The 13,818-nt window shown below is 38.2% G+C and overlaps 2 protein-coding genes across 4 annotated transcripts; both read left to right on the top strand.

Annotated features, from left to right (window-relative positions):
• The first annotated feature begins 928 nt into the window (after positions 1-928).
• Positions 929-4,479, top strand: otud5b (OTU deubiquitinase 5b). Of its 3 annotated transcripts, none has more exons than XM_051911987.1 (9): positions 929-1,750; positions 2,371-2,464; positions 2,698-2,762; positions 2,899-3,055; positions 3,164-3,312; positions 3,391-3,576; positions 3,656-3,863; positions 3,947-4,045; positions 4,131-4,479. In XM_051911987.1, the coding sequence occupies exons 1-9, from the start codon at positions 1,190-1,192 to the stop codon at positions 4,250-4,252; spliced, it is 1,641 nt and encodes a 546-aa protein (XP_051767947.1). In that variant the 5' UTR covers positions 929-1,189; the 3' UTR covers positions 4,253-4,479. The 3 variants fall into 3 exon arrangements, with proteins under 3 accessions (XP_051767947.1, XP_051767949.1, XP_051767948.1); XM_051911989.1 differs by having other exon boundaries at positions 1,670-1,688; XM_051911988.1 differs by lacking the exon at positions 929-1,750 and having other exon boundaries at positions 1,764-2,464.
• Positions 4,480-5,032: 553 nt separating this feature from the next.
• Positions 5,033-13,781, top strand: mon1bb (MON1 secretory trafficking family member Bb). Its single transcript, XM_051911986.1, has 7 exons — positions 5,033-5,435; positions 5,522-5,626; positions 5,712-6,278; positions 8,885-9,677; positions 12,048-12,195; positions 12,505-12,679; positions 12,764-13,781. Exons 2-7 carry the CDS (start codon positions 5,539-5,541, stop codon positions 12,772-12,774), a joined length of 1,782 nt encoding a protein of 593 aa, XP_051767946.1. The 5' UTR covers positions 5,033-5,435; positions 5,522-5,538; the 3' UTR covers positions 12,775-13,781.
• Positions 13,782-13,818: the final 37 nt, after the last annotated feature.

Raw genomic sequence — 13,818 nt, forward strand, 5'->3', positions numbered from 1 at the left:
CAGTCTTCAGTGTCACATGATCCTTCAGAAATCATTGTAATATGCTGATTTATTATCAATGTTGGAAACAGTTGTGCTGCTTAATATTATTTTATAACCTGTGATACTTTTTCAGGATTCTTTGCTGAATAAAAAGTTAAAAAATATCAGCATTTATTTAAAATAGAAATCTTTTGTAACAATATACACTACCGTTCAAAAGTTTGGGGTCAGTAATTTTTTTTCTTTCTTTTTTTTGAAAGAAATTAATACTTTTATTCAGCACGGATGTGTTAAATTGATAAAAAGTGATAGTAAAGATTTATATTGTTAGAAAAGATTTATATTTTGAATAAATGCTGTTCTTTTTAACCTTTTATTCATCAATGAATCCTGAAAAAAGTATCACAGGTTATAAAATAATATTAAGCAGCACAACTGTTTCCAACATTGATAATAAATCAGCATATTACAATGATTTCTGAAGGATCATGTGACACTGAAGACTGGAGTAATGATGCTGACAATTCAGCTTTGCATCACAGAAATAAATTATATTTTAAAGTATATTAAAATAGAAAACCATAATTTTAAATTGTAATAATATTTCACAATATTATTTTTTTTTCTGTATTTATTATGAAATTAATGCAGCCTTAATGAGCATAAGAGACTTTGTTCAAAAACATTAAAAATAGTAATGTTTCCAAACTTTTGACTGGTAGTGTGTGTTCACCGATAAAAGATTTTTAAATAGTTAATTATGCAAATTAGTTACTTTTTTGAATATGTTGACTACACTGTCACAAAAACTGGTTCTAATGTGTGGTTTTCAATAACACTTTCTTCACTGGAAATGGATCAAAAATCACCGTAAGTCAATAGAAGGGCTGATGCGGTAGGGGGCAGTGCAAAGCACCATAAGCCCATTTGTCAACAAGAAGCAGAGCAGGCGTCGGAAGTGACGTGAAATCGCGTTGTGGTTTGTTGATGTTTGTGTCAAACTCTCGCTCGGTCGTTGTTACGAAAGAAAAAACCTCGAAACTGAAAGATCTGTGACGACCGTATTATTTCACCGACACCTCATATTATGCCAGGACGGGTGTAACTATACATGCAGCGAACAAACTGCTCATATACAAGTGTGAAAGGCCGTTTATTCTCTGTGTTGTAACACATAACAACACAAATCACCGCAAGCTGGCCAGCGATGACAATCCTCCCAAAGAAGAAACCGGCCTCTACAGCCGGTGGCGGTGATCATACGGACGAACCGGACAGACGAGGCGGCTCTGAGTCGCACCCTCATCCCCTCGCAGGACGATCGGGGTCCCGACCCAGGGCCTCTCCGCCGCCGTGGACATACCAGGCCACACCGCACACGTCCAGAGAGGAGCGGCGGATCGAGGCGAGCACTCGCCCGCAGCCGGCCTCCCCTCAGCCCGGTACCGCTGGAGCTCCGGTCGTGCAGTGCGAAGGGAGCGCGAACTCAGTTGTGGTCGCAGGTCGTGTCGAGTTACCCTGCGGCGCAGGTGGTGTTGGAAGCTGCTGCTCGGGACCCGGACTCAGCAAGCGGCGACGGCAGGCGGTCTGCTCCAGCGGTTTGACAGGTGGAGGAGGTAGAGTGGGAGGCGGAGGAGGAGGAGGAGGAGGAGGAGGGGGCGGTAGTCCAGTCTCGGAACCCGAAGAGGGAGCTGGAGGCAACAACAGTGAGGATGAGTATGAGAATGCGGCCAGACTTCAGCTTGTGGACCCAGCCACGGTCGAGCAGGTTCAGGATATTGACAGTTTTCTTACTAGACTGCTTTCTGTTCCAGTTTGAATGACCCATCTAGTCTGCTAAGAGCAAACAATATGTTTCGAACTGTGCCTTAAAAGGATAGTTCATCAAAAAAAAGAAAATTCTGCCGTCATTTGTTCACCCTCCAAACCTGTTTGACTTTTGGTTGTTTTGAGTTTAATTATTGCAGTTTTGGTTCATTGTTTTTATCTTAACTCTATTGAAGCCCATTTCTGCCACATAAGAAAAAACAATCATAATTATGACATACAAAGTCTCTAAATTATGACAAGTCAACTTTTTGTCACATTTATGAGATAAAAAGTTGAAAATATGACACAAAATCAGCACAACCCTACATTAAGCCCAAAAACTGAAAGTGAATGGTGAAGATTTTCATTCATTCTTCTGTGGAAAACAAATGATTTTACAAAATCATATATGAGCTTGTAGCGAGAATTAAATTTCTTTTTCCATTCCTACTAATCTTACATTTTCCAAACACTTGTTGGGGACACTGTCTATTTTGGTGATTGGAATAAATGCTTCATATGTCCTAATTGTCCTATAATACACTTTTTTCTTTCTTTTTCTTTTTTTTTGACCTACAGCAAGAAGAATGGTTCGAGAAAGCCTTAAGGGAAAAGAAAGGCTTTGAAATCAAAAAAATGAAGGAAGATGGAGCATGTCTTTTCAGAGCAGTTGGTAATACATTTATATATATTTAAATATTTCTATATAGCTTAAACATATTTTATTTCAGTTAGTTGCAAAGGCAGCATTTCTAATTTTTATGTTTTTTTAAGTATAATTTTTTCATTTTAAGTGCAAGTTTTTCATGTAATATTTATGTTTTATTTTATTTAAGCTTTATTTTGTTTACCAAGAAACAAATGTAATAGTTTTAGTTAAAAATAATAAATGTTTTTTTTTTTAAGCTGATCAAGTATATGGGGACCAAGATATGCATGATGTGGTACGGAAGCAGTGTATGGATTACTTGGTGAGTCAGTTAAATATTTAAGAATAATTGATTTGCAATTAAAAAATAATTAGCTTTGAAATGTGAGTTTACCTCTTCTTTTTAATTATATTGACTGATGTGCCATTGTGATTCACTGTTTATTCCTCAATTGCAGACGAAAAATGCAGATTACTTTTCCAGTTATGTCACAGAAGATTTCACCACATACATTAACAGAAAGAGGAAGAACAACTGCCATGGGAACCACATAGAGATGCAGGCCATGGCAGAAATGTACAACCGGCCGGTGGAGGTTTACCAGAATGGCGTTGGTTAGTTAATGTCTGTTGAATTCCTGCCATCTAATAGGCTGTGGTATATTTTAGGATAGAAGAGGAAATACATTTTTTAAATTCTATTTGACAACTCCCATCTTGCAGAGCCAATTAATACGTTCCACGGCATCCAAGAGAACAACGATGAGCCGATACGTGTCAGTTACCACAAGAACATCCATTATAACTCTGTGGTGAATCCCTACAAGGCCAGTGTTGGGGTCGGGCTGGGCCTCCCCTCCTTTAAACCAGGGGTAGGTGTTGTAAATAGGACAGTATTTATCTATAGATGATTTTTCCCTGCTAATGTCTGTTATAATGTCTTTATGTAGTACGCTGACCAGTGTCTCATGAAAAACGCTATTAAGACATCTGAGGAGTCTTGGATTGAGCAGCAGATGCTGGAGGATAAGAAGAGAGCAACAGATTGGGAGGCCACCAATGAGGCCATTGAGGAGCAGGTGGCCCGTGAGTCCTACTTGCAGTGGCTTCAGGACCAAGAGAAGCAAGCGAGACAGGTATGAAACCATCCCACCGACCAAATCAAAGCAAGATCAAAAGACTCTGACCACCTTCCCTTTCTGCTTTTCCATTTAGCCTCGTAAAGCTAGTGCCACCTGCAGCTCTGCCACAGCCGCCACATCCAGTGGCTTTGAGGACTGGGGATGCAGGTCTCCTCGCCAACGAAGCTCCGCCCCATCTCCAGAGCATCCAGGCCCGGCTCACCCTGAACCCTCCGTCAAACCCCCCTCCCCAGCAGGAGCCTCGCTGGTTCTTCCCAAACCCCCATCACCATGTGCCCCAGGTCTGTATACGTATATTTTCTTTGCTTGCGCTAATGCACACTTCTTGCGTACTAACTGGTTCTTCCTTGATTTCTTTCTCAAGGTCCAAGTCATCAGTCTTCAGCCAACTCTTCCCTGGTGTCTCTCTACCCAACCCTGGGCTACAGGACTCTAATGCAGGATATGTCACCTACTGCCTTTGGTACGGCATTATATGCTTTAGTAGAAATGTTTGTTATAACATATAATTCATGTTTTTGTTAATTAGGTGGTTTATGTTTTTTTAGGTTTAACAGATTGGGAAGATGATGACGTTCTGGCTTCAGTTCTGGCTGCTTCACAACAAGAATACCTCGATAGCTTGAAGAAAAATGCAATGCACAGAGAATCTTCTCCAGACTGTAGTTGATATATTGGACATCATAACTTGCAGCACAAACCATGGAACAGCTGCATTTCTTTATTTCAACACCATACAATGTTTCTTCCTCTCCCCTCCTCTTTATAAAAAACACTGTATTCTGATCTTTTTTTCTAACCCATTTTCCTTAATTTCATTAAACTCCATGGACCTAGTTAGGTGCATGTTTAAATAAGCATTGTAAAATTAATATTAAAAATATCATCTCAACTGTTTATTATTATCAGGTGTTTTCATTATTTGAGCACAATAAATTATACTAATTAGTATATGAATGTTGAAAATGTTTTGATCTTTTTTTTTTTTTTTCTAATTTTTGCTATATTGACCAATGCAGCAAAGGAAGCTGCAGGATGTTGGTTATATAAAGATAACCAATAAACAATTCAAAATCATACCTTGATGTTTGTACACTGTCAAAAGTATTTAGTGAAACCTGAGATTTCAGTATTGAACATCATAACATACCATAACACATATCCACACACATAATTGTTAAAAGAAAAGTTTGTAAAGTGTATATATTGAGTAAAGTAAAAAAAAAAAAAAAGGTGAAATTCTCTCTCTCTCTCTCTCTCTCTCTATCTATCTATCTATCTATCTATATATATATATATTAGTGAATTGTAAATATAATCTATACATAGTAAATTATAGTGAATTATTTTCGCTGGTGGTCTCACACTTTTAAATATACTTTTATTGTGTTTCATTATGGTCCTTTATTTTGAAATTTGTCAACCGGAAGTGGTTGTGGATATTTGTTTTGCATTGTTTTTAACGTCAAGCTTCCTGGAGCACCGGCGGCTGAGTCAGTTGCGTTGAGCGAAAACGAAAGGATGTTCTTGGTTTTTAATCGTCGTTAATAATTTATTCTATCAGACATGAATGTGATTATGACGAGTAGTGAATTATTTCACGAGAGGAGTCGTTTATCGGGGAAATCATTAGCTTTTCCCATAAATAACGTAGATTAGCTCGTTTCTGTCTTGTAATCTGGTTAATAGTTCTACGATTTTAACCAGTTCATGTTATTTAAAGTCATTCATTGTTATTAAACTATCTGCGGTATGAGACGTGCGTGACGGTGTTCAAACTCCACGAGCGGTGCAGATATGGGATAACAGCAGTAATCAGATTAAACGTGTTAGACTTCACTGTTGTACATGAAGTACGAACCTTCATTAATTAAATTGCTTTTCTGATATATTTGCCGTTTGTTGGGTGTTATTAAGTCACTTTCTTATTTAAATTCAGTTGTTTTGCATGTTGACATGGATCCGAGCAGTCAACAGAGTGGGAATATGGAGGAGGTGAAGATATTTGATCCATCCATTCTTCCACAATGTCTTGATCAGATAGGTAATGTTTTGGGTGGTGCCGTTTTATTACTAGTTTAAACTTGTGTTCTAGTGGGTACCATGCTGATGCAGACTCTCCTTTCCAGATATTGCTTATTCGGACAGTGATGTCCCATCAGAAAACCATTGTGTGAATGAAGATCACAGGGTGCCTTCAGACCCAGAGGGGCTCTTGGAGTCAGCAGACCCTACATCAGAGGAGGGCAACCAATCACAAGAGCCTTCAACAGATATGCAGAAGCTCCACATTGACGATGACAGGTCTCTGTGTGCCGGTGGTTCCGAGACTGATTCTGGGAAAGCATCCGAGGACTCTGCATTAGTTGACAATGGCAATGATGACTCGGGTGAGTTTGTTGTAACCGTGTTAGCCCGGGGGAAGTTGGAAGAGCAGGGAATGGGTATGAAAGGAGCCTCGTCTCCTCTATCCGAGACCGGTACACCACTGGGACCCCCCTCGCACAGGAATGAGGATGTGATGGCGGAGAGTTGGAGACAGCACAGGAAGCATGTGTTTGTGTTGAGCGAGGCTGGGAAGCCCATTTATTCCCGATATGGAAGTGAGGAGGCTCTGTCCTCCACTATGGGAGTGATGATGGCGTTGGTGTCCTTTGTTCAAAGTGGAGACAACATAATTCGTTCAGTCTACTCTGGTAAGTTCTTTGTGGCGTCTAAATGATTGGCTTAAAGACCCTATGGAAAGATAAGGTCATGCTTTATTAGCTCATTTACTTGTAAAAGTCTTTCTCTTCCGGGAAAAAAGGCCGAAAATATTAATGACTCGTCTTGCACTCAGGGGCGTATGCAAATATTTGTCCAATCAGGTGCTCTCATAATGAGCAAGCTCCTCCATCTAATATCACATGACACCGACTAGGAAATCATGGGTCTTTAAAGGTGCAATATGTAAGATTTTTGCAGTAAAATATCCAAAAATCACTAGGCCAGTGTGTTACATATTTTTTTCACTTGAGAACTTACAATATCCCAAATGTTTCAACTATTTGTAAATCGTGAGAAAATTGCAATTTTAACCAAGGCTCCGGGACGTGTGAGGAGCCGCCTGTCAATCGCGTCATACCCGCGTTACCCTCAGTTTCAAGTTTTAGTTTGTAGAAACCATGGAAACACCAAAGACGCTTTAATATATTACACGTTTTAATATATTTATAGACAGAAAACTAATTATTGTTATATAGCTCAACACGTGACACTCTTATTGTTTAAATCTAATTTTCTTGATTTTTTGCGAGTACCATGCTTTACCATGCCTCAGAGAAAAACACTATTTTGTGAAGTAGCTAACATAGCATAATCAGATGCGGCTATATTCTCTATCATACAGTACGGTTTAAAATTAATTGAATGCCATTTATCAACACAAGCCATCCAGCATTTAATATGATATTCTAAAATCGATCTATCTTACTGCAGTGTGTAACAAGTGTATCACAGCAGCTGCCGAGCGAACGCACAGAGTAACGTTATAACATCATTTTCAACACACTCAAATGTATCTAATATGATAAACAGAGCTGCGTTACCTCATACTCATGACCGGAAAAGAGGAAGCAGCGCCGGCGACTGTGGCATAATAAAAGTTCCGCTGTTCGTGAGGCGTGTGTTGCGCAATCGCTCCAGCGGCCTCGTTCAGCTCCCACAACACTCGGTCCTGCTCTGCTTCATACTACAGTAACGTTAATAATCGCATCCATGAACATGATTTCTTACCGAGTCCTATCCCTATTCTTTTGCATCGTCCGTTGAGGTGAAGACCACATGTCCCAAGATTCCGCACTCAAACTTGGCGTCATCAAGCTACGCCTTTGTTTTGAATAGGCCTCTAGCGACCTCTAGCGGACAAATCCTACATACTGCACCTTTAAGTGTTTAAGTGGTTTGTACCAACTGTTTTTAGCAAGTAAAACGAGCAGTTTGTCATACACTGCCCGGCCAAAAAAAAAGTCGCTGTTTGGATTTAAATAGGCAAATGCTTAAGAGTCTATGATTGGATCATTATTTCAGTGATTATTATGTTTCTAGCATGTTATGTTTGGCAACAGTTCTTCTAACACTAACTGGTGGAGTGTGTAGCTTCTCATTTCTTAAATAACCATGTAGGAAGACTCATCATGGCCATATTCCAGGATGACAATGTCAAGATTCATCACGCTCAAAATGTGAACGAATGGTTGGGAGGGAGCATGAAGAATCATTTTCACACATGAATTGGCACCTCTGAGTCCAGAACTTAAATTTAATGAAAGTGTTTGGGGTGTGCTGGAGTAGACTTTACAGAGTGCTCACCTCTTGCATTGTCAATTGTTACACTGGGCAGTGTAAAAAAAACAAGTTTCTTTTTTTGTAAATCCTTTGAATGAATTTTTGAAAAATTAATCTTTTTTTTTTTATATATTATTTTGAAGAAACAAACATGATACCAAACATGCATACATTTTACTCAACATTTTTAAAAGTTATTTAGCTGTAGTTTTATAGGGAAAAAGCTTTTTTCTATTTATTATATTTTATATAAAAACATGCCACCGTTAAAAAATTTGGAGTTGCTTTTATTAACTTAGGCTGCATTTATTTGATCAAAAATACAGTAAAATTTTGCAATATTATTATAATTTAAAATAACTTTTAATAAATTTTAAGATGTAATTTATTCCTTTTGGCAAAGTTGAATTTTCAGCATCAATACTCCAGTATTCAGTGTCACATGATTCTTCAGAAATCATTCTAATATGCTGATTTAGTGCTCAAGAAGCATTTCTTCTTCATTATCAGTGTTGAAAACAGTTGTGCTCCTTAATATTTTTGTGAAAACATCTTACTGACCCCAAACTTTTGAATGGTAGTGTACACTGTTCACATTTGTGCAAACATCTTGCGTAGCTGGGGCCTCATTTATAAAATGTTGTGCAGAAACCGTCCTAAATTTGATCTTACGATCATTTCTCAGATGTGCGTACATGTGATTCATAAAATGAACGTTGTACACAGAAAATGAGTGAGTGTGAAAAGTGCGTACGTCTGCTCAGACCCCGACGTGGCGCTAAGCACTTTTCCACGTCAAAGACCGTTTTTATAAATATGAGCGTTGGTGTGGATTTAAGCATTTGCACACTCTATAAATGAGGCCCCAGGTGTCTGTTAGACCAAAGAACAATTAATCATCTACCTAAATAACTATGAATCCACTGCTTATATAACTTCAACTGGTTTCTTTACTTGTGTTGTTCTCTCCTGATAGATGAGCACACGGTTGTGTTCATGCAGCGGGGTCCTCTGGTGCTGGTGTCCGTCTCCAACAGCCGTCAATCGGAGCAGCAGCTCCGTAACGAGCTGCTCTACGTCTACAACCAGATCGTCAGCATGCTCACTCAGGCCAGCATCACCCGCATCTTTGAGCACAAGAAAAACTATGACCTGCGACGTCTGCTGGCTGGCTCGGAGAAGATTCTCGACGGCCTCCTTAACCTCTTGGACTCAGACCCCAGCCTCTTACTCTCCGCTGTGCACTGTCTCCCCTTGGCCTCGTCTCTCAGGGACTCCCTCAGTCAGATTCTCCAGAAGGCAATCACGCCCAACCTGGTCTTCTCCATCCTCATAGCCAAGAACCAGTTGCTCACCATAGTGCAAGAAAAGATGGTCATCGACGATGCCCGACTGGAGCCTGCTGACCTCCACCTTCTGCTGAACCTCATCGGGGCTTCGTCCGCCTTTCAGGCTGGGGAGATCTGGACACCCATCTGCCTGCCCAGTTTTAATCCTGACTGTTACTTTTATGCATACATCTCCTATCTGGACCCTCCTGAATGTACTGTTTGTTTGGTTCTTCTCTCCACCGATAAAGAGGCGTTTTATTCGGTGGCCGAGTGTAAGAGGAAGATCGAGGAGGCTATGCAAACGCAGAATGCGCTGAACTCCATAGCAAAAGCTCACTCGTACAGCGTCAGTCAGGTGGGAGTGTCTGACCTCAGGCATTTCATGTACAAGCCCTTTGATGTGCCAGACAACTATCGGCAGCTAACGCAGTTCACCAGGTGAGTCGTTTGCACTGAGGATTGAGAATCTCATGAAACCTTCTCTTATTTCATCCTAAAATAAAACCAAATAAGAAATTCTATTTATACTTTTGAGAAGGATTATTAGAGGAACAATTGTGGTAAACTCTCATTAAAGGGATAGTTCACACAAAAATGAAAATTCGGTCATCATTTACTCACCCCCATGTTGTTCCAAACTTGTATTACTTTCTTTCTTCTGTTGAACACAAAAGAAGATATTTTGAAGAATGTCGGTTCCATATTAGTCAATGGGGTCCATCAACTGTTTGGTTACTCGTATTCCTCAAAATATCTTCTTTTGTGTTCAGCAGAAGAAAGAAATTCATACAGGTTTGGAACAACTTGAGGGTGAGTAAATGATGACAACATTTTCATTTTTTGGCGAAGTATCCCTTTAAGATCTGCATATTTATTAGAGCTTACCACATTTGTTCCTCTAATTCTCATTAACTTGATGCAAAAAAAAGTCTAATTATTTTTATGGTGTGGCTGATAAGATAAATGCAGATATTATAATTCTATACTATTGTTTAAATAAAAAATGTTAAATAAATAAAATAAAAGTGCGTGTAATAAACACTAAAAGTGCGTTATTGCAATGTCACATTGTAAAATGTCTTACTTTTCTTAAAGGATTAGTTCACTTTCATATAAAATTTCCCTGATAATTTACTCACCCCATGTCATCCAAGATGTTCATGTCTTTCTTTCTTCAGTCGAAAAGAAATTAAGGTTTTTGATGAAAACATTCCAGGATTATTCTCCTTATAGTGGACTTCAATGGTCTCCAAACGGTTGAAGGTCAAAATGACAGTTTCAGTGCAGCTTCAAAGGGCTTTAAACGATACCAGACGAGGAATAAGGGCCTTATCTAGCGAAACGATCGGTCATTTTCTAAATAAATAAATAAATAAATAAATAAATAAAAATGTATATGCTTAAAGGCACAAATGATCGCATCACAAGTGCTTCCACCAGAACGCGAATCCGTATTCTTCAAAAAGCTTACGCTAAATGTCCTACGCCTTCCCTATTCTACTTACGGAAAAAACGGAACTGGCGCCGCGTTCGTTCCGTAAGTTGAATGAGGAAGGCGTAGGACATTTAGCGTAAGGAATTATACGGAATCGCGTTCTGGTGGAAGCACTTGTGATGCGATCATTTGTGTCTATAAAGCATATACATTTTCATTTTTTTAAGAAAATGACCGATCGTTTCGCTAGATAAGACCCTTATTCCTCGTCTGGTATCGTTTAAAGCCCTTTGAACTTCAACCGTTTGGTGTCCATTGAAGTCCTTTATAAGGAGAATAATCCTGGAATGTTTTCATCAAAAACCTTAATTAATCTTTTCGACTGAAGAAAGAAAGACATGGACATCTTGGATGACATGGGGGTGAGTAAATTATCAGGAAATTTTTTATTTGAAATGTGGACTATTCCTTTAATTCAAGATATATTTTATTTTCTCTTGTTGATATTTGGATAAAATGTGATCTGGACTTTTATTTTATCAGATTAACTCTTTTATTTATTGTTGTGAACACCTTTGTGATTCATTGGATGTGCTGTGAATGATTCAGTATTGTTATTGCTAAAACTAAAACTTAAAAGTTGTTTACAACTTTTTATTTGAAATATAAATATTAAACAAAAAATCAAACATAAAATAATTTTAAGTTGAAGTACCAAAATTACTTAAAGTAAAAATGAAATAAAAATAAATTAAAGCTAAGTAGAAGAAAATGTAAAACTAATAAATATGAAAAAAAAAAAAAATTACTAAAACTTAAAATGACAACTGAAAATATAGAAACATGAACAATCAATGAACAGATTTTTATTAACATTAACAAAGATTAATAAATACTGTAACAAATGTATTGCTCATTGTTAGTTCATGTAACTTAATAAAGTGTTACCTATTATACTGTATAAACAATACATAAATAACACTGCTGCGATGTTTTACTTGTTTTCAATTGGCAACTTTTTAAAATTGATTTAGTCAAACACTTTGCAATAGGAGAAAGCCTTTTACTAATGCTGACCTCAGATTTTTCCTCAGCATCTCCACAAATAACTTTTGAATAGTATCTGTGAGCTTATTATTTTCACTGTAAACCTCACATATTTCCCAAATGAATTTCACAAAGGAGAGAAATTGAAAGCATGCTTTCTTCGTTTATCCTATTGTTTGATGCCTAATGCATTGGCTTTTATTGAGAGCAGCCTGTTTGTTATGAGATGTGCGGTACAATTGTAGGACCACTAATATAATTTCTGAAAATAGTGATAAATGAGATCCAAAGCATAAAGACATCATTGTTTTTCTCTGTCTCCACAGCCCAGAGATGGAGGCCCCTTACGGCAGTGAGGAGGAGCAGATGAGACTCCTGGACCTGTACAGAGACATGCACGGCCGTATTCACAGCACCTCACGCCCCCTCAAGCTCATCTACCACGTGGCCGAACGTGAGACTCTGCTGGCCTGGGTATGTGAATAGTAACTGCTGTCACACGCATCTGTTCTCAGTCCTCCGAGAGCAAAACATGTTGATGTTGTGCTTTCTACCTCGCCTGGTGCTTTCACATGCTCTCCGGCAAGACCTTGAAAGATCGAGTTACCTTTAAGGCCTCTGAGCTGCAGTCAAAATTTGCAAATGCAGATTATGCAAATTAGGGTTCCTGACCTTGCTCCAAATAGAGTCAAGTTGTGATTGATTATTTGGTGGCGTCCTTGAAAATATTCTCAGGTTAATTACGAGTTGCCCGAAGCAAGTTAATTCAATTTCTCATTCCAGGTCACGAGTAAATTCGAGTTGTACACGTGCTTCAGCCCCCTTGTCACAAAAACCTGTGCCATCAACGCCATCACCAAGCTGCTGCGCTGGATCAAGAAGGAGGAAGACCGTCTGTTTATCCGATACCCTCAGAAATACTCCACAACCCCCAACCCCAGTAAGAGCTCTAAAGGAGGTAAGAGTTCAACAGAATTATGATTTCTTGCCCTTTAACAAGATTCCCTCCGTTTACTAACCATCTGCATTGATTTGGTTTCAGATGGACACTGATCAGATCGACCAACAGCGATCCAATCACTAAAATGGCAGGACGTGAATCTCTACATTCAAACTTAACTCAATTTAGTAATACAATGGAGATGATTCAATCAAATGATCGTAATCCGCTGTGGGTTAAGAAGTTATGTAAAGCTGCTGTTTGTTTGTTTTTTGACCATTTGACAGACATCCTGGACTGGATCTGATTTTATACATTCAAGTAAAACAAAACATATTTTGTGAACATTATTAAACAAGCAAAAGGCCCAACAAAATGTCAAACAGTTCTTCTGAACTGGTGGCAATGACTGATTATTGAAGCTGTAACTGGGTTGTTTTACTTTACAGTAAAGTTTTTTTGTCACGTAATTGCATATAGATTAGAAAATGTTTATGCGATAAATTGAAATGATCAAATTTGGTGTCCCAATCTCTGAATCTAAATAATTTAGCATGGCTGCTTGCGCTGTGCATTGTCACATTGCACATTCTCTGTTTTTTCATTGTACTTGTGATGTATTCTTTTAGAAGTTCTCTTTGACCTTTTGTCTTATATGGTTTTGTGTTGGAAACCGAAACAGACCAAACCTCGCTCCATTTTAATTAAAGAAAATGAGCTGAAACATATCAGAAGATCAAAAAAAAAAATCTGTCTTTACTATGGGATTAATGTTCTTTCATTTCTGTTTTCAGTTAGGTTACTGCACAGCATGTGTAGTTTACTGTTGTATATGATTTTTTTTTTGTTTCCTGTTAAATAATTTGCCAGTCAGGAATTGTGACATTTACTCTTCTGGCATGTGCCCTATGACGTCATCAAAATCATAAGATCAAGATCACCATAATATGTAGGTTTAAACCACTGGACATAATAGGAAAAAATGCTCAATGTATGATATTTGGAGAATAATATTGCGCTTGCAAATTTCTCAAGTTTGTTTTTCTGGAAAAAAAAAAACATTTTTATTCAAGAGGAATAATATATTGGTGCTGTAATAAATCTGAGGTTGCTCAAAGTACATCTTGTATTTTGAAATCTTATTTACTGACATGATT

Source organism: Ctenopharyngodon idella, chromosome 11 (assembly GCF_019924925.1).
Source record: "Ctenopharyngodon idella isolate HZGC_01 chromosome 11, HZGC01, whole genome shotgun sequence".
Taxonomy (NCBI): Eukaryota; Metazoa; Chordata; class Actinopteri; order Cypriniformes; family Xenocyprididae; genus Ctenopharyngodon; species Ctenopharyngodon idella.